The 25,460-nt window shown below is 45.1% G+C and overlaps 1 protein-coding gene across 4 annotated transcripts in view; it reads left to right on the forward strand.

The window, feature by feature from the left end:
• DHX36 (DEAH-box helicase 36) overlaps positions 1-25,460 on the forward strand; it is a 445,724-nt gene that overhangs the window by 199,091 nt on the left and 221,173 nt on the right. For all 4 annotated transcript variants that reach the window (XM_078667890.1, XM_078667891.1, XM_078667892.1 and 1 more), the window contains 3 exons: positions 16,620-16,760; positions 17,695-17,797; positions 18,175-18,262. In XM_078667890.1, coding sequence (XP_078524016.1) covers positions 16,620-16,760; positions 17,695-17,797; positions 18,175-18,262 — 332 coding nt within the window. The remainder of the gene's footprint in view (positions 1-16,619; positions 16,761-17,694; positions 17,798-18,174; positions 18,263-25,460) is intronic.

Here is a 25,460-nt window from a genome sequence, read left to right on the forward strand (position 1 = left end):
CCCCTTTTGATCTTCCATGATGGCTTGGGATTGCAAGAACACTAAAACTAAGGAATCCAGGTCTATACTCTGGAGCATTCAACCAGGTTTCCTGGAGGAGCACTAAATCCCTCCCATCGAGAAATGTCAGCCAATCTGTAGATGACGCCTTACTCTTGAAGCCTGCCACACTCCATGAGACCAGTGACGTTAGGGTATGGTCAGTGGCTCTCTCAGGGAATTCAGGGGAGCCCCCTACCACAGAGTCCCAGCAGGACGCCTCTTAGTTCCCATCTTGAACAGTTACCAAATAAAGAGACGGGCGCTGGAAGCAGGAAGACAAGAATAGAGTTTTATTTCTCATGAGGAGAGCCTGTCATTTGGGACACTCACATAGTGTCTTCAGGAGGTGCTCTAACAAGTTCTCTGAGGCTTCGTCTTTTATACACATGTTTATGATGCACAAACATTCCTTATTACAATAAAGACGCTTTGAAGTAGGGAAAAGGCATGCTTGGAATCCCAGCTTCAGGCCTATTCCCATACCAGTCGCTCAGATGTCATCCTCCCCTCCTGAATGTAACAAGAGATTGTGATCTCTCAGCTGGACATTCCTACAGGACATGAGGGCAGGAGGGGATGATCAGATCAAAGGTTGGTCAGGTGATAAGGTCGGACACTTCGGTTGGTGTATTACGGTTTTGTTATGCTGGGCAGGGAAAAGGGGGATGTACATCCACGAGGCTTGGTCTTAGGACTTGGGACCGGGTCGAGAGGCCAAGTGCAGCCGGGGGGGGGGGGGTTGTCCGCTGAGGGGAAGGGTGTTCTTGGGAGGAAATGGGGGGGTGTGGGTCAAGCAGGAGTGCTACTTCTAGAGCAGGGTCACGCAGAGGGAGAGGGTCTTGTGGCCGATGCATGAGCAGTGCGCGCGGGGAGGGGTGTCGGGGGTTTAGCAAACGGTCAGAGAGGCCATGGTGCCTAAAAATGGCTGTCGTGTACGTGTGTGCATGGGTCTATGCTGGCGGGATAACACAGTCAGTGTTTCGCAATTATTCGTTCTGCTTACAACAAGGGGTACAGTGGGTACAGTGAACACAAATGAACGCCGCTTATGTACACATACATTGTTATTTTCAACAGTCGCCGCTTTTTTTACATAAGTTAGTTCAGTTCTATATAGTCGATACGATAGGCAGAATGCAATACATGTGAATTTACATTTGTTGGGTTCTTCATACAAGTCTAGAGATCGATATAATACTTAGTCGGGGTTAATCAAGAAAAACGTTCAGACACATTATAGAATCATGTTCTGACTTTCTCTCCGGTGACATCAAAATACAGTAGAAAGAGCTCTGATACCTTCGGGTCTTGTGAGTGCTATAAGAGACTTTTGGAAAACTAAATACATGAGTGATCGATGAAACAGCTTAGAAAGCAATAAAAAATGGCTGAGGGAGGAATTCAATTCGATACAAGCAATTTAGTCAAGGGGGTGAGTAGAAAGTTCAGGAAGGGAGTTTTCATCACAATGTCTTTTTAACGGAGTCCGTCTTCTTTTGTTGGCGCTGTTGAGCACCGGCGGTGGAGCTATAGGTCCAGCTCGGATTCATCCTTACACGTTGCAGGGTGCGATCAGTCCTCTGCTGTTAGATCACAGTCCTGTTTCTTAACTGATTTTCTTAGGGGTGCCTCATGCTGGGCACCTGCGTGTCTTTCTTTTTCCGTGGCAAAACCTCATTCCATAGTCAAAAGTTTATGCGAAAAGGGTGATGTTGTTGAATAATCAAGGGAAGAGAGGGAGGAGTGGGGATCAGTTCTTTGAGCACACCAAGGGACCACAAGGAGCAAAGGGTGACGAGCAGGCAGGCCCATCAGTCGGGCTCAAAAAAGGGACGGGGACTTCAGGCACGAGTGGGTCAGCAAACCGAGGGCTTCAAGGTAGCCCTTCATTCCTTAATCTGCCGAGTTTGAGAGTGGTGCCTCGTCCCGCGTCTCGTTGCTCTGTGACTTCACCTTTGGTCGCGGTCACACGTGCTTCATGATCTGTGGCCAGGCTGTGCGTCACGTCCAGCTCCTCTCCTCCGGTGATTGTATCTTTGAATGGGTACAAAATAAGTTTTAGTAAAACTGGCAGGAGAAGACATTTATACATCTCAATTCCGTCCCCAATCCTATGTAGGTGGGGGATAAGTTCATCGGTCACAGTCAGAAGTCATCACTTATTGAGTATGTAGGAGGGCATTATCATTGAATTTATAAAACCTGTTTGGCGTTCATTCGTGACGTATTATATCAAACTCAAAATCAAGTCCTTATGTAGAGACTCGCCCTTCTCTTTAACCCAAGTACTGACAATCTTACATTTCCCTTCGGGGTCGGCTAACTCTTGCAAGCAGGGGCGTTATCATCATGAAGAAGGGGGAGGGGGGGCAGATGTAAAACATGCTTTTCTTGGGGAATGACCGTTAATCAAGGTCATCAATTACGCTTCGAGGGTAGCTGACATGAAGCTGGGGTTAATCGGGGGAAGCGGGGACGCTTTGGACAGGGAGCTGGGGTCAATCGGGAGAAGCGGGGACGCTTTGGACATCCGCACTTAAGTGCAGAGGGGTGAGGTAATCTGTGCATTGGGAATTGCATTTCTAGCGAACTGAAAAACCGAAGACCATTGACGTTATAGTCCCCCTATAAAAAGCCAGATTAGGGGACATCAGTCGTCTTACCTGTCCTTTCCTTCATTACCAACTCGGGTTCTATCGTTTTGCAGAAAGGAGAGGTAGTAATATGGCAAGTTACAATCGTTTTAGTTCCTGTCAATTTTGCTGAACACCTTTGTGTTCGAGGAGACCCAATTAGGTTTTGTGCCGGGGGGGCACAACGTCACCATACAAGGAAAGAGGGAACAGGGGGACCCTCAGAGAGATAGAGAGAGAGAGAGAGAGAGAGAGAGAGGGAGAGAGAGAGAGAGAGAGAGGAAGAGAGAGGAAGAGAGAGGGAGAGAGAGGGAGAGAGAGAGAGAGAGAGAGAGAGAGAGAGAGAGAAAGAGAGAGAGAGAGAGACCGCACTCGGTACACGTATGACATGGAGAGAGAGAGAGAGAGAGAGAGAGAGAGACGTGTACAATAATGGGCCATTCAGTGCGCACACAACACAGCTTACAACAGGGGTTAAGTAATACGGAAACACAGGCAGAGGGATGACGTAGATCCATACACTACGTACACACATACTCAGGTGAGGGAGACAGTACATGTATTATATACAATAATCCAAGACAAGACATATAACCGTTATTGGCCATAATGATCTTTTCCTGTATGCTGCGCATCCTTAGTATCCTAAGCTCTTTTTACCCTTTTTCTTTTCTTTTATCGTCGGCTGCCTTTACTGGTCTTTGTGGTTGTACACACTTACGCCTTTGGCAACCGGTCAAGAACTAACCTGGTCGGGCTAATGTGTTTCCAGGCTGAGGCAACAGTGGGTGTCAGTTGGGAGAACAATAGGGCAGCTTTGAGTTTCCGGTCCATGAGGGTGTGGAAAGGATGTAGTAATTTCTAAACACTGACAACATTCCTAGTCCTCCAAACGGAGGGTACTAGAGTAAACCTCACCTCAGAATATTCTTTAAACTTTCCCTATTTAGTTAAGTGTAGAATGCTTAATCATAAGTGCACGTCATTTTTTGGTTGTATTATTCGGGGTGCCAAGCGAAGTCACATTTTGTATTTTTCGCTTCAGGCTGTCCTCTCAAGCGCTAAGTTCAGGGCATTGTTCGCTCATCGTGCGTAGGCACCATAATCGAACCCCTTTTTCCCATCTCTTCGTCCGCTAGATCACCATTTTCTTTTTCGTATTTTTAATCGACGTTCCAATGTGACCTGCAGAAAGAGGGAAAAAGAAGGGGGCGGGGGTAGCATTTAAAAAAACACATCAGCGAGCATAAACCCAAAAAGGCTTTTACTTACTACATACTCGGCCTATCTCCACGGAATGCAGTCCTTGCCAACTCGGCATTTAAGCCCAGATGGACCTTTTAGTGTGGGAGAGATTATTATCGGAAGCCGGTGGATAGCATAGGTCACCCAAGTGTGGTATTACGGATCGTATGTAGGGAGGCCAGGTGGCACTCCTTCGGGGCGACTTAGGGGTATTTTTTGCACAATTTTCCTGATACATGTAGCATATAAAGTATAGGCTGAATTCCAGGGTCTTTTAGCGGTTGCTTTAGGCTGTACAAAAATGTGCAAAGTACATACAACAAAAACCTAGACCATTCATATTTGCAATATTTCTGCGTACTATACTTTTTAACCCTTAACTAATCGAGCTGAGCCATTTCACCTGTAATACAGTTATATCGGAAACAGTGGTCATTTATTCGAAACTTACCAATTCACACGTGACAACTACGTACGTTTTTCTCCAAAAATCTTTAATAAAAATGTCGGTGCATAAATACGGGCCTACAACCCCGTGGGCCGGCCAGAACTGTACATGTGGGGATACTTATTAGTGGAAAACCTAATGGAGTCGGTGGTCGTTGATTTCATACTAAAAGTGCGACAAGTGCAATAAAATCATATCGAAACTTCAGTGTGAGCAAGTATCATAAGTGTTGAAATTTGAACTTTCAATAATCATGATGCGCCAAACTTAACAACAATTCATTGTCCGAATGTTCAATCAGCACCCATCTCACTTCAATTCATTGTCCGAACACATAATCAGTACCCATCCCATATCAATTCATTGTTTTAAAAACTGTATGCATATTTCATGACACCAAGGTTGAGCAATCGGGGTACAACAAGGAGTTGAAAGTTTCATTTGTACCAGCGCCATTTTGGGTGCGGCCAGGCAGATCCAGGCATAGTCAAAACCTCTACCAACTCGTGGTTGGCCCAGAGCCTCTTTCGGCAGTCCAAAAAGTTCCGTTAAAGGGCAACAGAAAGGGATCGGCAGTATGAACCATCAGTCAAAGGGGGGAGGGAGTCAACATTTTTTCTACCGGGTCATACTGCGTTTTCACCGGAACTGATCCGAACTGTAGTCTGCAGGATTTTAGTCATTCAAATTGAGGCTGGCGTCAGCATGGGAGCGCCGACGTCCCGCGGCTACATTTTCATCGTTCCGCGGGCAATCATGGCAGTCATTCCCCATCGGGGGGTGTCTGCGGGGGTCGGAGGCCCCCGCGGCTCCTATAGAATCTTCAAGGTCAAGGAGAATTTTTATGATGGTGGGACTCGTTTCTTAATCAACAAGCAACCGGGCCATTCCTTCATGCTGGGCCCGTTCTTGCAAGGTCGACCGCCATTTTGAGAGTTCGGCAGCTACCGGCAATCGCGGGATCGAATGAGCAGACGGGTTCCAACCTGTCGGGCGAGGCGTTGCAGCACCGCCACAGTGGACGAGACCCTGCTGGGTGAGTGGAGCGTTGCTGCACCGCAAGAGTGGACGAACCCTTTGCCGGGTGCGAGGAGCGTTGGGTGTGCAGCTGGTGAGCCTTCACCTGGGGAGGTGGGAGAGGCTCGTTCGCGCCGCCTCTCCCTCCCGGTGCACCCCACGGCGTTTTGCTTGACATTTGTTATGGCCGGACCAGGCGATGAGGACGAGGGGGGGGGGGGGTCGGAGGCATGTGCAAGACATCCCCCCCCCCCCCGGTGGCCTGCAAGGCGCCGCTCCAGGGCCGACCGGGGAGCTTCTATCAAGCCGTGGCTGGACCAGCAGATGCGAGGGGGGGGGGGTCGGTGGCACGAGCAAGACATCCCCCCCCCAGTGTTGTCTCAGCCAATTTTGAAGAAGTGGGGACGCCTGGCACGTTTCGGGCCGGGCCTACAGCCGATGGCGGCCGGACGCTTCTTCGCCCCGGCCCCAGGAACGGGTCCCTTGGTTCATCCGGGGGACAGGCCTTGGCGCGTGGTGCCGCCTTCGGGCTATTCGCGTAGTGGTCCTTCCACCCCACCGCCCCTGACGATTTTTGTAGACTTTAAAACGCCCAAAAACTACTGGAAAGTAGCCCAAAGTAGCCCAACATTGCTACTTTGGGGAAGGAAGGGATGGAACGGCGTCAGGCAGACGGCGAAATGCATTGTGGGTTTCGTTTGTTGTTGCAGCCGTTTGTCATGTAAATAGTTGCTTAAATGTTTTTTTTTGTTTGTTAAAAAATAAAACGTGTTCACCTGTTACTTCGCTATAGTGTTGTATATTTTCTATTATTCGCCTAAGGTTTGTCGTTAATTGGGCGGGGTGGGTGGTGGAGCCAAGCTGTCTCGAAGTCATAGCGTTAAGTTCGGCTTTCCTCACCAGTTTCATATTTCCTGAGGGGTTGTTCCCTATGTTTCCATTTCAGCGAGGTTGAAAAGAGATCTCATCAGCGGCCTACTGATTTCACTCGATTCCCTTTCTTTTCCCTTACGATTTTTATATATATATTTATTCTTTTTTTTATTTGCTAGCACGATACAGCGGCTAATCCGCATTTTTTTTTCTTTATATTTGTCCTTTTGTATTAGGGGTGCCCTCCTGGCCGAGCCAGATGACCTACCTCTAATAAATGGTCCGGGTGGAACTGGTTTACCAATCAGTGGGGAGTAGATAGGCATGACAGATTACAACGGGGGACAAAGGTCCGCATTACCTACCCTTCATTACTTGCAAAGACTAGACAGAACATTTCTATTCCACGTTATTTGCAAACAGAGAATGCCTCAAAAGAACTATTCCTTGAACAATAAATGTCCAGACAATCAATCAATCAGTGGGGAGAAAAACAGGCATGACGGATTACAACGGGGACAAAAGTCTGCATTACCTATCCTTCACTATCTGCAAAGGGAGACAGAAAATTTCTATTCTTCCTCGTTTGTAGACAGGGAATATCTCAAAGAGCAATAATCTATAAAAATCGATAACAAACAATCAATGGGGAGAAAGATAGGCATGACGGATTACAACGGGGACAAAAGTCTGCATTACCTACCCTTCACTATCTGCAAAGGGAGACAGAATATTCCTATTCTTCCCCGTTTGCAGACAGCGAATGTCTCAAAGAGCAACAGAGCAACCAATCAATCAGTGGGGAGAAAAATAGGCATGACGGATTACAACGGGGGACAAAAGTCCGCATTACCTATCCTTCACTATTTGCAAAGAGAGAGGAACGTTCCTATTCGTCGCTGTTTGCAAACAGAGAATGTCTCAAAGAGAACCAATACTTCAAGTAGCAACCGAGGCTAAATGAACCAATCAATGAACAATAACAGTATTTTAAATACTGATTCCAAAACAATCAATCAATCAATCAATCAGTCAGATGGATAAAGCCATCCTACCAATCGGACGTAAAGACGTCCTACTTAACCTTACCCGGACCGGACCATGTGGGCAATTCTTCGCCTTCCTTTTTCCAGCGCCCCATCGTTCTCTTTCTCCATGTTTTTACCGCAGCATTCCTGTGGGATTCCAGTCAGGACAGTAGGTCACTTGAGAGAGGTCCGTTCAGAATCGGTGAAGTTCATTCAATCGGCAGCCGGACGAGGGCCCTCTCAAGGCAGGTATACTCCAATCGTTTAGATGTTCACCCCATCGTCTGGACCTCTCTTACCGGACCTTATGTCGCTGATGGACCCCGCGTTGGGGCGCCAATTGAGGAAAAGTCAGCCCATAACACACCTGATGCCCAGGCTGCTGGCGCAGGACGCCTCTTAGTTCCCATCTTGAACAGTTACCAAATAAAGAGACGGGCGCTGGAAGCAGGAAGACAATAATAGAGTTTTATTTCTCATGAGGAGAGCCTGTCATTTGGGACACTCGCATAGTGTCTTCAGGAGGTGCTCTAACAAGTTCTCTGAGGCTTCGTCTTTTATACACATGTTTATGATGCACAAACATTCCTTATTACAATAAAGACGCTTTGAAGTAGGGAAAAGGCATGCTTGGAATCCCAGCTTCAGGCCTATTCCCATACCAGTCGCTCAGATGTCATCCTCCCCTCCTGAATGTAACAAGAGATTGTGATCTCTCAGCTGGACATTCCTACAGGACACGAGGGCAGGAGGGGATGATCAGATCAAAGGTTGGTCAGGTGATAAGGTCGGACACTTCGGTTGGTGTATCACGGTTTTGTTATGCTGGGCAGGGAAAAGGGGGATGTACATCCACGAGGCTTGGTCTTAGGACTTGGGACCGGGTCGAGAGGCCAAGTGCAGCCGGGGGGGGGGGTTGTCCGCTGAGGGGAAGGGTGTTCTTGGGAGGAAATGGGGGTGTGTGGGTCAAGCAGGAGTGCTACTTCTAGAGCAGGGTCACGCAGAGGGAGAGGGTCTTGTGGCCTATGCATGAGCAGTGCGCGCGGGGAGGGGTGTCGGGGGTTTAGCAACCGGTCAGAGAGGCCATGGTGCCTAAAAATGGCTGCCGTGTACGTGTGTGCATGGGTCTATGCTGGCGGGATAACACAGTCAGTGTTTCGCAATTATTCGTTCTGCTTACAACAAGGGGTACAGTGAACACAAATGAACGCCGCTTATGTACACATACATTGTTATTTTCATCAGGCCTACTTCTCTGGGGGGAGTATTAGTATCTCCAGGGCCAGTGGATGCAACGCTGTCTATCACTGCGGAAAAAATAGAACCCTGTGACCCAAATTCAGAGGGCGAATACACACTGTGATCATCAACAGGACCGGCCATTTCCTGGTCCAAAGATCTTCCGCCACAGTCCGTCATTAGCATCCAGTGAACCTAGAGCCTTGTATCTGTTGCTCAATGCAACATAACTAGTAGAGGGAACTATCTGGGTGCAGTGCTCTCCCTTTCTATTAGCTCCAGTGTTATGTGGTGGATAAAAAAAAAACAATGGGAGTACATTAACATAGTCATGGTGAATCCTAGCTGATCCTGCCTGCCTCAGAATATTGTCAACCAATTTGGGGCAGCCAAAGCTCACAACAACGCAGTCACCCTTCATGATCTTCTTAGTCTTGCCCACCCATGGTACCCTTCTCACCATTTTAAAATTATTAAACAAGTGTTCACCTAACACTGTTTTGTTAGTTAAGAAGTGGAGGGCTTTATTTTTTAGTGTAGTCCAGTGTTCCTCTCTACCATCCTTAATTTTCGGGACATTTGCCAAGATTATAGAATACGGGCAAGCCTCCGGAGGGAGATGCAGCGAGAAAGACTCCCTTACAGGGGCCTGTGCAAGAGGACTTAATCTCCCCACTCGGCCCCTGGGACCAAACTTTGCACCTTGTTTAGCTCCTATGGCTGTAGGTAGAATAGTAGGTGCCGCAACTTGGGTACTGGGGTCATCATAGAGTCCACCAGATCAGTAACTGTAGTTGTGAGTGTACTTAAAGAATGAACTACGGGTAAATTAGTCCAGAGCGTTGTAACTTTCTGATGTGAAATGTATCTTTCAATAACATTAAGTCTACCATCTATTTGCTCAAGTTTATCCATTACTGAAGATATAAGTGCCCTCAACCGTTCATCCATAAGCCTCCTAAACTCAGACATCTTACCCCCATATTGTTTACTACATCTTGCTCATTATGCTGATTTCCTCCTTGAGCCCTGCCCACAGTAACCTGGTTTGTGTCATTTGCTTCCTGTCTACCCAACCCAGATGCGGAATTTATATTCCTAGGCTGTTTTGCTTGCTGCCGGCTACCTTTAGGGGCGTTGCTAGCCTTTCTTTTCCCCGATAGAGCTTTACTACTAATAGCCGTCGTAGCCCGTAGCTGCCTAGTACGTGTAACTGGGGGTGAGGGAGGTAAACTTGGTACAGGGGAAGAGCCAGAGGAGATTGATAAGCTAACATCTAAAACAGACTCATTCGGAACCTGAAAGGGACCCCTAGGATCGGGAAGAGCGACGGTGCTAACAGACGTCTCTGTAGTTGGTAACGGAAGAACGGCTTCGCAAGATGGATCCAGGAATAACCTCCTTTCTACAAGTTCGATTTCCTTAGCCACAACAGATTCTGCCCGTTTAAGAAATGCATCCAAAGTCGTCGTCCCCCCCCCCCCCCCCCCCCCCCCCCCCCCAGCCCCAGAGCACACTTTAAGGTCGGATTTAGCCATAATAATCTAATAATCCTTAATAAAGTTAGACAGTTCCCGGACAGAATTAAAGCCAACAATCGAGAAAAATGACCAGATCAAGAATGTCTCCCACCTCACTTATAGATGTCTCTGGTAATGTTCAGCCGCAGATGTAAGAGGAGGGGGGCCCAGCCCGGCTCTTTTGGCCCCTGACAGCCACAGACGGCCCCGTCCTTGTCCCGGGCTTCCCCCGCGGTGCTCCCGTGACGCGGGGAGTAAGCGCAATTTAAAGCGCCTCCGGGCGCGGGAAATGACGTGGGTGGCTTCTGCCGCAAAGCACCCTGGGGAGCGTAGTCCTCCTCTCTGCGTCCGCGGTAGTTCTGTGCGCGGCGGTGGGAGGACGAGAAAGCTGGCAGGACAACCAGCGTCTGGGCAGGGGAGCCAGGAAAGAACCAGCAGGTAGAGTCGCCAATTGCCCCCAAAAGTTTTTAGTCTTTAATCATCATTATTATAAGTTCAAATAATTAATTAATCGATATTTCAAAACATGATAAAATGCCAAATTTGTAAATATTACAAATAATATAGACATACTACAATGAGTGTGTTTCATCAAGGAATTTCCCTAATCTAAATGAAAGATTAGAATGGCAATTTAAGCTGGAGTAAAGGTGTTGGTTCAGAAACCTAAAAAAGGGTTCTGATGAGAGAATAAGGAGCATAAGCTTGAAGCTTTCACATTTACGCAAAAGAAATTTCAAGCTGGAAGGTATTCTCAGCAATAAATCAACAGACTACTTTTGAAAAGGAAAAGAACTATAAGGGAAATCTCTCCTCAAGAGAAGTAACCCTACGGATCCCAATACATTATTCTGAAATGCTCTTGTGTGCTAGAAGCCAGAGTGCTGAGAGTATAAAGCTACCCTATCCCAAGTTGCAACATCTGATACATTCCTATTCTCTGTGTCCAATCGGATTTCAGAAAATCTGGGAGCTGGTAAACTCTCTAGTTTCTCATGTCTTCACAATAGACAACAGATTGAAGTCCTTGAAAAGCTACTTCGTCCACATTTTGCGGTTCAGACAGTTCTTCCCTTGACTCATATTTCCTGCCATTTCCCCGCCGACGAGTGAGAACCTCACTATCAGTTGTCTAATACATAACAAATGCCTATTCACTAAGAGAAGGCTTCTGGAAAGTTATAGCTTCTGCAGCGGGAGAGAAAAACATCTTGTGCAAAACAACAGTTCAACATGAAAAACAGGCCTTTCAATGCTAATGTATAAATTTCTGTTAGTATGGCATCAGTAGTTAGGCTAACGTGAATCAGTTATATTTTATTTTACTTGTATGCTTGCAATCCCTAAATCGGACTACCTACTACAAAAATTGCATGCATTATATGTGTATTCTTTTGTATAGGTTTTTGAACTTTTCAGTTTAATGCTTTTCAATTTTTTATTTTACAAAATGAGGACATTTTCTCCAGCAGTAGACTGACAAAAAAGCAAAGCTCCCCTTTGGATGTCTCAATTGGGCAATAAAGCAATATGTACATCCCTTTCTCAGCAACTGGCTGGAACATATTGTAAGTTACAAGAAATATGATGTTGGTAAATATTTAGAATATATTTCCAGAAGAAATCTGAAGCACTTAAGAAAAAGTCTTTGAACTGGTTTACTAAAAACCCAGGTGAAGGAGTAGTTAAAAGAAAGCAACATCATTGAACAAGTAGTTGAAACAAAAAAAAAATCACAAAAAAGGCTACTAACACCAATAAGTACCTAATTATGGGATGTGGCAAACTGTCCTCATCACATACATAAGTATATACAAGTAGTGACAAGAAGATTAACATAATAGAATATCGTAGTGACTGAGGCAATTCATTGGCAAGAACACTAGATGGCCAGTCCTATGTTACACAAAAGAGAGAAAAACTGAGCAGTGTGGAAAGCCAAAAAGCCCACTGCAAATATGTTCCTAAAAACACAAGATAATAATGCATGGCAGGCCAGACATGCAAAAAACTGGCCAGCCAATGCTAGTAAATAACCAATTCAGAATAGAGCAAATCAATTTAGTGAATAATCCAAAAACCCAAGATCAAAGGGCTGCTGAACTTCTGTCCTTATAAAAGAGCATGGAGGACCAAACCATTTCAAATCATGGCAAGATAAAAGATATTGGAAAACAAATCACGCCTGACTAGACTTAAATAGATTTGACTCAGTGACATAGCTGTACTCTCCTGCAATATAGTGGGAACAAAGGCATACATTGGAGCTGCTGACCTAAAAACCTCTCAAAACGAAAGCTATTGGCCAAAACAAAATCGAATATTTCTGACCGCAACTCCTACAAGTGACCTGCAACAAACCAGAAAATTCTTCTGGTGGACTTTAAAAAACGTGACGTATGCTCTTTTAGTGGAAAAAAATGTAAATGCCACAGTAACAGACTAAGGGATGACGAGGGTGACCTAAAAGCCCTTAAATGTATACTGCACTCCACCTAAAATTGAGTTTGGGAAGACTACCTTAAATAACCTCTTTTTTGTGGTGTTCAGGACCTCATTAAGTCAAAAGATTTAGTATTTTAGAACCTTACTTCCTACCGTAGACATCTTCCACATTCAAAATACATCTAGAAGAATCTCAGGCTGTACTAAACCTAAGACCTGCTCACCAAAAGTTATTATCTGCAAAGACTTAATCGGTAAGAATGGGGCCTGCCGGAGCAGTAGAGGATGAACCATAATAACAGAAAAGGAGGGCTTGGTCTTTCTCTGTTTTCTGACTCCGTTTCCGTCAAGAATTATTAAAGATGAGGCATTAGGCAAATCTGGTTTGAAATGCAGCCCATTTTCTATTGACGAAGCTCCCTTCGAAAATATCATGGGCACAAGGCAGAGTCTGATTGATTATATTTTGAAACCTGGACAAATTGATAGTGGCTATTTGCTTAGAAAGCGATAATGATGTGATTACTGTCTCATATAAGAAGAGGTCTGCTGCATTACAAGGAAGTGTAGAACTGGGCTGGAGGTTTGAGTTTAGACCCCTGGGTATGAGAGGAAGGTGGTAACTGAGATGGCTACAATAAATCTGAGATTGCATACAAGAGAGGACAACGGATCCAGACCTGACATAGCTACAGTTATAGTTGTAGGCCTTAAAGGGTCAAGACCATGGCATCCAAAAATCCTGGGCAAGGGCTGTGAAAGAGCATATGCACTGGTAGCGCAATATAGAATGCAACCTCTTTAAACCAGAACTCAAGGGCAGGTCAGACTTGCTCCACAAGACGAGAACTAGTGGAATGAAAGGCTAATTATAAGAATTGCTTCAAAATGAAAAGACACAAAGTGACGATAGTTCATAGAAACAGCCAGGAACAAAGACATTATAAGATTTTGGCTCATGATCGCAAAAGACAAAGCAAACTATCAATATAAAATAGATGCAAACATACCAGCAGGTCGATGGGTCAAATATGATAAAGACATCTTTCACCCACAAAAACAGCTCCTTGCTGGCAGAAGAATCACAGGAAAGGTGGTAATTTTATTATTTCATGGTTAGAGCAACGTGCAGAGGACTAGTTGACCTTTTTTTAACTTCAGAATAGTGATTAATATATTGGCCAATAACGTGACTCCAGGGCCCCAAGATCAATCCACCTGTATATTTTCATGAGTTAGGAGAATGGGAGTTTCCAAACTGGAAACATTTACCATACCTGAAGTATTACCACGTATGTGGCACTAAAGGGGAGACATACAATGCAAGTTTTTCTCTCAAACATTCTTCTTGGTATTGATCATAACATACATGCCAAACACATCTTTTTCAATGTACAGTCGTGCATCAGTCAACCAGGGGTTTTAAAGTGCATTACTCACCTGTGAGGTCCTTTCTGAATTGGTGCAGTTTCTGGCTTTGTTGGATGCGGTGGGGGAGTTCGTTGCAGGTCTTGGCCAAGAGATAGGAGAAGGATCTGCCACCTGCTCTGGCCCTGTTGATGTGGGGTATCGTGGTTGGGGCGAGGTCGGCAGTGCGAAAGTTTGTCTTGGGAGCGTGGAAGGAGATTTGTTCATTGAGGTGTTGGGGTCCAGTGTTATGGAGGGCTTTGTAGGCGTGTGTAAGCAGTTTGAAAGTTATTCTTCTTTCGATATCGACAGGGAGCCAGTGGAGGTCCAAAGGTGTTGGGTGATATGGTCATGTCATGGGATGTCTAGGTTAGAGTGGCTGCAGTGTTCTGGATGGTCTGGACTTTATGGAGTTTTTTGTTGATTCTGGCATAGAGAGCTTTTCCGTAGTCCAGTCTGCTGGTGATAAGTGCATGGATTAAGAACACATATCGTCCCTGTACTGTGTGGATTCAGTAAAGGCCCATCTGCTGTCTACACTGGTAGAAAACAGCACAAAAAGTGTGCCTCTATAGTTCTTATTTGACTATAGCTGATGTTTGAAACCATCAACCTTAACATTCAGTGCAAAGATAGGAAAAACAGGGAATGGATCCAGTGTTGAGGTCAATAATAATGAAGCTGTGAAAAAACAATCCAGCGCAGGTCAAATTCATACAGAATGGTGAACTATCCAAAGATGTGAAATGCAAAAATGCTGTAAAGCATGGGCGCCTTTTGAATATTCTATACATCCATGATATTTACTAGGCCATTTGCAACGCAACACAAGGTGGATCAAGAATGGGTAGGGATGCCATATGCATATGATCATCTCTGTGCTACTGGTCAAAACACTCAAGACCGTAAACTCACTACTAAAAGCAGTTGAGATATACTGTGCAGAAAACCTACTGATTATAAACTAATACAAGTCCAGAATGATGGTCATGTCGAGTGGGGGAACAGAAACATCCAGCTGACTGTAAATTTTACCTCAGTAATAACAAACTGAAAAAAAAAACCTTGAACTCCTACTCCTTGGCATAGGTATTGCACACGGCTGGACCACCTACATATTTCAATCGCACACGCTCAGAATGCAACTAAAGGCATTAACAGTTTTCCCAGCCAATTGTGCTGTAACACAATACCGACTTGGATGACACTGCAAATGCCCAAGTTGGGGGGATAATTACATATGGAACGAGATAGTGCAAAAAATATCCCTTGATTCTGTAATGTACAAGAGGCATTTCTTGAATTGGGCAGCCAAAAATGTTAACTTTCAACATAGATAAGAAATGCAGTTCATTTTTGTAACACAGAACAGTGGAGTTGTCAGTTGTCTTTGTTCATTTGCATATTTTGTATGTAAAGTGTTGTCTTCGCCGACGACTACGTTCTTTAGGACACAAAATGTTTTGAGGAATTTCTTGAGTCACTTTAGGGTGAGAATCATGCCCATGCGCTAGTCCGGATGTGCCTCTGGGCATGATGCAAATCCTTTACTGTATTGATCGGTCAATTCTTACTTTTGTATCTTTTTTTATTTTTTTATAAATGCTTTAATGTTTAAGTATGTTTGTATTACTGTATTCTTGTAAATGTTCTACTATGATGTAATGGGGCTGTTTTCTGATAGACTCCTTCAAGTAATTTTGTTAGAAGCAGTTTGCTACAATTTGGATGCCAGAGTTTACTTTTCCTTTTCTTTATAGTGGTGCAAAGGCCCCTTTGACTTGAGAATCCATTCTATTAAAACTACAGCATTTTTTTTAATTTACAAATAGTCAAATTAAGTACATCTGCAGTATCTTTAGGCGATAGGCATTTTGCACCAGCCTCCAAATGTTGTAAAATAGCAGTTTCTGCCAAGCAGAAATAAGCTGCCCAGTTGCTTACTTCAAGAAGTACTATTAAAAGGCAAAATAAAAACGTAAACGTGGTTACTTATATAGCGCACCTATCACCCCCGCAAAGGGGTCTCACGGCGCTTGCTTAGGGAACCCGTCCTGGTATTCCCCTGTGAGATAACCCCGGCAGGGTATCCACAAGGTGAAAGCCAGGCATCCCGCCGCGAGGGGCCGCAGTGGAGATTAAGCAAGCTATTGCCCAGAGTCGCAGAGTGTGAACCCGTGAGTCGAGTAGGCACCGGGGCGAGAATTATCGAGTCCGTGGAATTTTTAGCCCAAGACACGCCGAGGCGGGGAAATGAACCCTGGTCCAGGACCGATCTCAGCTTCCGGGTCTGCTGCCTCTAACCCCTGAGCCACACTTCTCCACCTATTTGAGATGCACCTTAATTGATGAAACCTTGAAGGATGACCAAGTTATTGTGTACCACCTTTAACCCTCTGATTTCCATACCTGTGCGTGCAAGAGCTAACTTAGCCTCTATTTTTCCTTTATAACAAAGCTGTTGGAAAAGGGGCCACTGAGAAGTTAGTTAGTGATGGTTTGACTGGTAAGTTGGTGCATTAGGCATATGTACGATTCCACCTGTCGACATTGAAGACACCCTTTTAACATTGACTTCTCACTCTATTTTTGGCAGATCTGTACGTCAATTCGCGCTCAGCTGAAGCTCTACCATTCCTTAATTTTGCAACTATGGCGTATTTCATATCGAGGAATTATTTTGAATTCTTCAAATAACAGTTTAATTCAATTATTTTTCAAGGTATTCACCTGAAAACCGAGATCGCAGAGCTGCCTGGAAAAAGGGATTCATGCAAGGTCGGGTTACAAGACCTGAGAAAGAACAAAAAGAAGCGCTATACAAAACGCAGTGGCCGGACTACCTCAGAAGCTTGCAGTCAAGGTAGGTTAGGTTTTCTGTGCAGTCTGTAAAGTGGTTTACCACCTTTAATTTCAGCAATATTTTAAATGGTTTTTGTCCAGCTGTGCTTCTCCACTGCTCGGGGTTTGGGCATTAGGGTCTTCATTTTCTTTCAGTTTTTTTCGAAGGATAGAAAATGGCAGATGGCTGATATGATTTCCATGTAGATATGCCCAACAGTAGTGGGAGCATTTAGAAGAGTTCTTCAGAGGAGCATAAAAACAAAAGGCAGTGGTATCTAAAAAAAATGATTGCTGTAAGGATAGTTAATTAATGATTGGAGCCGAAATGCTTTGATCGTATTGCTCAAGGTAATCATTCTCTCTTTACCAATTGCAAAATTTAATCTGATCCTTTATTTTATTGCAAGTATAGCTAGACCTATTCTGAACATATGACTTTGAGATTACCTTCCTCATCTGATAGACTATCTGTGTAGTAGACATTAGTGTATTAATACATTAGTTAAATATTCGCTCTCCCTGATTCAAAGCCTTGTGTGAAAGAGTGCTACCATGTAACATAGAATCATGCAGCCTATTGATCCCGCAGCTTTCCAGTGTTCTCCTTTCTTCTTTTGCTTTGCCCTCAAACTTTAGTTTTTATGCTTGGGAAGTGCATTTAGTCACCACTGCAGGTATTCAGAAAAGCGGGTGTAACTCTGGAGGGTATAAAAACCGATGGTTCTGTGAGTAGCGTAACCCTGTGAAGTTGCATAACCGATGGTTCTGTGAGTAGCATAGTCCTGTGAGTTGCATAACCCTGTGAAGTTTGCCAAGCAGATTTGTAGGTTGGTTCTAATCCTGCCTGCATTTCCTATTTCCTAACACAATTGTTATCTAAAGAATTATACGATTATGTAGACTGATAGAACTTGCATTAGTACATTTCATGACTTATTCACTTCTGATTGTAGATATTCAGACAGTACCATTGAAGCTTTGGAATCAGTGGATGATGATAAGATTGACCATGACCTCATTGTTGCACTTATCAGACATATTGTCTTAAAAGGCGAGGTGAGCAACTGCTTCCAAATTAATTGTCAAGTCATGTTTAAATGACTAATCTGTTTTGGTATAAGCAGTGATTTAGTCATTTCTTGTTAAAAATTAGTTGTGTTCATCCTTTTAAATGCATAAAATCAAAGTGGCATATTTTCTGATGGCTGGTTAGTCTTCATTTTAACAACAATGCGATGCATTTGAAGCATGGATGGATGTGATTAGCTATAGGGTAGTATTTGATACTTCAGTGTAACTACATTTTGTGGATGTGAGAACTTTCAAAAACACTTAAAATCTAATTTTAAGAATGTTGGACAATCGAGCTTTAAAACTGTCGACCTTTTTAAATATGTGTTCGAAGTCCTTATGCAATATGTTATTATTTTCAGGACGGTGCCATATTGGTGTTTCTCCCAGGATGGGCTGACATTAGCACTTTAAATGATCTGTTGATGGCTCAAGTCATGTTTAAATCAGGTAATGCAAGCGTAGCTTTTTGTTAGACTATATTGATGACCACTAGTCTGTCCCGTAGCAAACCCTTAAAGTATAATCTGAAATGATAGGGAATATTGATAAGAATACAGCAAGGTTCGAAACAATGTATCATAAAAAAGGAGAAATGTATATGTCTGAGTCTTGCAGCATCATTCTGTGCTTGAGACGCATTCTACACACATATGGCAAAATTTTAGTTTATTCATGCACATTTCAATTTGAAGCGGTAGTTTTAGCCATTACGGTTTTTCCATGCCCTCATCCATCAAATGTCTGAGAGTTTGATTTCTGCCATCTTAAATGTGGTGTGCATGCAAGCAGAAAGATGTGCAAATGTTCTGGAAAGCCATTTTGGAATTTTTTTGAAGTCTCTTACTGAAACCCGGATGCTTGGTAAATCAGCAAAATCACACCAGATACTTAATCTCAGCTGATGAAGATGGCATTTGAAATTCAAACACCCAGTGAAAGCAGACTGCCTGAAAGCGAAACCCAGGAGCACCTTGTGCTGAATAGGCTCTTACTCTCTCTGCTGTTGATGGTGAGAACTGAAAAAAATCTAGCTACTTCCACTCATCATCCCAATAGGGGTTCAACTATCTTGGTGCTTGCATCGTGCCAGTCGGAGCTACAATTAAATTGGTGTTCGCATCGGCCTTGTGGTATGAAACTGACTCGGGTTTTTCATCTGCCTTGTTGGGGCTGTAACTGCTGTGGTGTGCACTTCATCCTTTTATGGGCTGCATCTGCCCTGATTACTTCACTGGCTACAATGAAGCTTCAGCTGCTGATCGAGCTCTTGTATGGTGGTGCCAAGACTACGAATGGCACAGGGCTAATTCAAGTGTTTGTGAACGATCGTGGGCCATGCCTCACCTCCTTTGTGGTTCTGAGGGACAGCACCTGATCACTGTGGTTTTCCATCTACCATGCGATCAACAATCCTGGTTCATGTTAGTCGAGTGTGAAGGAATGTGAGACTGAATTCTAACCTGCTGTAGAACCCAGGGTAAGAACTTGAGGAATATGTGAGTGTGAGACACTGAAATCTGCACATGAATCTTATCCATCTATCTACCTTAAAATGTTAGGAGACAATTTCAGCTAGGGTCACCAGGGTCTGAGATAGCTCAGAAGGAGGTACGGAGTGAAGCACCACAAGAGAGCCATGACTAAAATCTGTCCTCTATATACTGAACTTAATTGTCTTGTAGTGAATACGGCTGCGGTGTTAAAAAGTACTTTCTTGTTTAAAATGACAAGCACTGAGCTGGCCGTTGAAGTTCTAATGTGTTTAGTTGGTTGATTGTTGAGCGTTTAACTTGTTCCCTCCATACTACCTCCCTGGGAAGCCTGTGACAGCTTACCTGTCACTACCCTGAGATTCAAGTGTGGAATAGGATGCACTTGGCCCAGTTTGCAGAGCCATAGTAGGATGGGCCCCAGCACACCAGTGACCAACAACTGTTACCACCATGGTTTGGGTCCAGTAGCAACTGTCTGTCCTGTGGCTACTGGAACAGTGTCTCACCCAGATTATGAAATGTGCTTTCAAATCTGTGAATACTTTTGCCTCTTCCATTGGCACTGCAGTCACAATGCACCATCAAGCCTGGACTCATTGAATTGTTTTTTTGGGAGATGTCAAAGCCACTCTGATGGACCTGCCCTTCAGTAGCGAGTAGCTTTCAGAGAGAAGGCCTACCCCTCCCTGCAGCACTTCAAGAACAGCTGAGCTTCAGCTCACCTGCTGTCTAGACACCTCAACAAGTGCGTTGCTCCTGTGTATCTAGCGGTCACCATCACCAGCAGATCCAGTCTCTTTTGTCCTCTGCTAGCTCTGCTACTTCAAATCCCCATTGGCACCCCATTTTTACAGCACCAACGTCTGATGAGGCTCGCAGGTTGCCCCTTTTCATCCAACTCGAAGATAATTATGACAGACCAGTGGTCAGCTGATCTGCAAAGACTACATACCACTCTTTCTGTCCTTCATCCGGACAGCATTCTCCTCCTTCTAGGACATGCTCTCCACCATATACTTCTATCCTGGAGGTAGATGCTCTTGCCCTGCTGGACAATGGTGCCAGACTTGGTGCCCTTGTAAGAACGAGGCAGAGTATTCTTGTCCCTTCAATTCTTGCCCCCCCCCCCCCCCCCCTCGAATGGCAGTGATCTGAGGCCCATCCTGGATCTCAATCTTCTGAACTCGCTCATTCAGTAGGACAAGCTTAGGATGCTGTCCCAGAATATTCAGTCGTGCTGGACTTTTATGTGGGAGATTGGCTAGTGTTGCATCATCTTTAGGACTCCTACTTACACCATCCAATATCCCCGCTCAGAGCCGTTACTTACCTTACACCATCGGTTCCCAGCAATATCCGTTAATAATGTTTCTGTGTGGGCTTGTGACCGCACCTCTTGTTTTGACTAAAGTGTTGGCACTTGTGGCAGCTTCATGCGGACTGCTGGGTGTCCATGTCGTGCTTGCTGATTAAGGCGGAATCTCTGGCGCAGGTCAAAGACCATCTGACTGTCACCTTCTCTTCACGATTTGGGTTTAACATTTGATATCCAAATATCACATTTCTGCCTTATTCAAAGGTTGATCTTAATAGATGTGGTGCTGATCAAAACCAACAGGAAGACGTTAGCTTACAAACATCCATAATAGTCTCAGGAGAAAAACATTCAGATCTTCCAGTTGGTCCACACAGACCTGAACTAGTGGATCAACCTCTGCTGTCTCGAGGTAAGTCTTGAGTATAGCTCTCTGTAAGCACCTTCTACGATAGTCACAGGCCCCTCTCCAGTGATCGGGGGGCACCCGTCTTGTCAGGTGACAAATCAACACTCTGGCCTTTGATCTGCATCAGAATTGCATTTACTCTTAAGTGTGCTGGAGCTGTATGCGGTTCACTTTGCCATGAAGACGTTTCTCTCTTTCATCTTGGGGAGCGCCATTCAGACACTGTCGGACAACAAAGCCACTGTACATTACAAAGTGGTATGGAGTGATGGACTCTACACTGGGAGGCTCTTCACCTCTTGTAGTGTTTACAGTGATTGGGGAATTTTCCCAGTAGCAGCCCATCTACCAGATTACCTCAACATGAGGGTAGGTACTCTTTTGACTCTCTCTGGCCAGAATTGTGGTGTCCTGTTGAGCTCATTGCCACGGTCCAGTACAGGAAGTGTCCTGTGTTTTGTACTCAATGGTTTTCTGCGGGATGGCTCCAGGTTCAACTGGTTTGTGGACCTCCTGCACCCATTTCCAGAGGTTCTGCTTCTTCCAGAAGTCCTTCAAAAGGGTATGGGAGGATCAGGCACAGCTGAGACTGCTTGCTGTGGCTTTCGCAAGGAGACGATTTTATGCAGATCAGTTGCCACTCTACATCCGGCGCACAAATTGGACCTGCTCTTGCAGCAGGATGCTACGGTTGCACACAGAAATTGCGCAGTCCCAGGGGAGTTCTTTGACCTCTGAAATGAAGTTACAAACAGCTTGTTTGCTGCCACAAAGCGTACGACAAAATGTATTTATATGGGTCGGTGTTTATATTTTTGCAGAAGTGCTAGTTTGGAGGCTTGGACCCATTAAATCACACTTTTCTTACGTTGTGCTCTTTTCATTGTCATGTGCACTAAGGGTTATCATTGTCTTCAGTACAGGTTTTCCTGACTGACGTGCCAGCTTTCATGTACCTCCCTGAACAGTCATCATTGTTAAGATCGCCATTAGTGGCACATTTTGTGAAATGTTTACTTTACCGGTTTCTTTCTACTCTGTTCATGGTACCTTCGTGGGATTTGACTCTTTTATTTTTTTTAAGTTCTTTTTATTAACCATAAGCAACATGCTTCCATAATAATTGTACAATATACACAGCACTGGAGCAGCACATACAAATTACATCATTTACAATGCACAGTTCACCAAATCTTAACTATTACCAAAGTGACCATGGATAATCTGAGACCACTAGCATCCTACTGAAAGGCATCACTCAAGCACTTGAAAAATCTCCCCTGTAGGCCATCCAAGCTCCCCAGATCGTTTCCCATTTTCGTGGGCATCCTCTACTTTGGTACACAGTTTGTTCTGCCCTTTGATCCCAGTCCAGATCGTTTTCCCAGCCCTCAACCGTTGGGATCTCGGCCACTCCCCACAGTCTAGTAATATTTCTTTTTGCCACTACCCCCGCCAGTGCGTGCCAGACTGTGGTCCATTTGGGCCATACTACGTCTCCTATTACACCCAGGACATGCCACCTGACATCCACCGGCACCGTGGCGCCTACTACCTCAGACTTGACCTGGGTTAGTTCCACCCAGTAGCTTTGGATCTTCTGCATGCCCAAAGGATGTGGAAGAATGTTCCGGTCTCCACACATCCCTGTACACATTTCTCAGACGTACAAAAGCCTATACGGTTATGTACTGTCCCAGGGACATATGACCTATGCGGAATTTCGGAGCTGTATTAAGCGGAATCTCGCCCTTATCACTATTTCCCTGGAGCTTTGTAAAGCCTCCGCCCAATCGTCGTCCTCCAGGAGTCCATGATCTGTCTCCCAGGCCTCCCGCAGGGGTCCCAAAGGGTCAGGCGTGTTATTTATCAGTTTTTTGTACATGAGTGAGATAGCCTTATTAAGCATTCGATCAAGCAGCAGCCTATCCTCAGCGGGGCATATTCTGGCAGCTTATCCGTGGCTTTCAAATTATAGTGTAATGCATGTCTCAACTGTAAGTAGCGCAGAAACTCCCCCTCCCCCATCTGGTACTTGGGATTTGACTCTTGTGGTGATTTTCGTGATGATATAGGCATTTGATACTCAACAGAGTTGTCCAGTTAGGCTTTGAAAACAGTGTTGGGAGAAATAACTTCAGTTTGTAAGGTCTAAGAACATCCGCTATTTCACAATTTTCATGCTGCTTGATCTGACATCCAGCATAGGATGTGCAGCATCAATCTTGAAGCTGCTATTATGTACAGCTTTGAATCATGCAAGGGGGGTACACAGTATCACGCTGCATCAATTTCTTTTAATGCACAATTCCCTCCAGCCTTGTTCTCTACAGATGGGAAATTTCCTGCACTACCATAAGGTGCCTACAGCTATGTAACTTGTTAGCGAAGCATTGTGGAATGCCAGGGAGCGGATTCCCCTGCCTGTTCGGCAATGGCATGCTCTCTGGGTCTTTCTGCTCCAGCCCGACAGTACCTCCAGCAAATAGACAGCGCCAGTCCCTATCATCAGCATAGAAGGTTTCCCAGCCCTTCCAAGATCAAGGCCGTGGATCAGGAAGGGAGCAACTTGGCCATCAGAAGCAACGCTCTGCCCAGTCTACCGCCACATGCCTCCAGTAAGTACCTCAAAACCTCTTTAGTGCACCCGTAGCGGTACACAGCCATCCAGACGGTGGTAGCATCAACCACTTTTTGCAGGGGATGGCAAAACATACAATCCGACAAATGGGTCCTGCAGTTTGTCCAATGAGGCTACACCCTGCCAGCTTTTTGGAACCTACCACACCTGCCACTTTCAATGGAATGCCTGATAGCAAAAACTCTGTTGATCATATCCCATGAGGTGCAGACTCTTTCTGGCCAAAGGAGTGGGAAACTGGCTGTTACTCTTGTTATTTCTTGTGCTGAAGAAGGACAGAAGCCTCCCTCCTATCCGAGACCTTCAACGTCCTCCCCCACCCCCAATGCCTTCATGCACAGAGAAAAGTTCAAAATGTTTTCTTTGGCCCAGGTTCTTTCTGCCCTCGATTCCTACAACTGCATGATAAGGTTAGACCTGCTGGACGCTTATTCTCACATCCCTGCTTTTCAGCCCCACAGATGTTACCGACAGTTCAAGTTGAGTCACAAGCACTTTCAGTTTGTTGTGCTCCCTTTTGGCCTCACCAGTACCTCTCTTATTTTCACCAAAGTGAAGGTTGGGTCTTCCTCAGGACAGAAATGGGGAGAGGGAGGGGTAGATACCTGGGAAACGAACATAGCGAACTATTCAATGTTGTGAATTTCAATGTGGGTATAGGCAGCACATCCAGGGCCTAGGCCCAGTGATTTACCATGAAACGGTCCTCGGTGGGCCTGGAGGGGAGGGTGGACGCGTAGGATCCTGTTGGACGAGCGAGAGCAAACAACCTGCAACAATAATAGGCAGGTTCAGTAGTGGCTCATTGGTCCACTATATCAACTATAGGAAGATTGGGCCTGTTGGTCAACTTACAATAGAGGGTGTCAATCCACTGGATGATTGGAGTGTGGTCAAGCTTAATGAATCAGCTGGGTCGAAGAGTTAATCCAATATATTACTAAAAATCCGGGCAAAACAGCTCCGTGTAGAAGTCTCTGGAGGGGGAGAGTAAGAGTAGTGAAATTCCAGTAACATAAACCGACTCCAAACTCTGGTTATTAAGGTTAAACCGAGTGTGGCCTGGGTCTCAGCGTACCTGCTGGCGCTTAGGGGGTATCAAAATAAATAAATAAAATGAAATGCTAAAAAATGCTTACTCTCGGTACAGGTCTGAGTTCAAACAGCATTGAATATTCATGCGCCTGAAATAACGAACACGCTAGCGTTGTATTGGGATTTATTAAAGTTGAGGTGCGCGTGGCCTAGGCCGCAGCGTGTGTGCTGGCGCCTCCTCGAACTCAGGGGTGCTAGGCAATATCCAATGGGTTTTACTGGGTTGAGACAATGCATATACACGCCGTGTTGGCGTTATATGGAAGCAGAAGGACTTAAAACGACTGTTTAAAAAGCGCACGAGTTGCGCATCTGCGTGCCACCACTGACTGTTGGTTAAAGGCTGGGTTGCACAGTCGGCGGAATAAGGGTTAAGAATGCATGCAGGAAGAACCACATAAAGGTTACACAGATGAACAGGCCTGCTAGAGGTTGTGCCGCTTGAAGTAATGAATCGACACGTCGTGTGGCGTTACATGGAAGCAAAGGGGCTTATAACAGCTGTATAAAAAGGGCACAAGTTGATGATCAGCGCGCCACGCGCTGACTCTTGGTTAAAGGCTGGGTTTAAACATTTAACAAAAATACGCGCTTATCAGGGGTTAAGAACTTAAGCGAGAAGAGCCACCTAAAGGGGCACACAATGTCTGGCATGCTGGAGGATGTGCTGCTCGTGTGCTAAGGCTTACCGC

This window comes from Lissotriton helveticus, chromosome 11, assembly GCF_964261635.1.
Source record: "Lissotriton helveticus chromosome 11, aLisHel1.1, whole genome shotgun sequence".
NCBI lineage: Eukaryota > Metazoa > Chordata > Amphibia > Caudata > Salamandridae > Lissotriton > Lissotriton helveticus.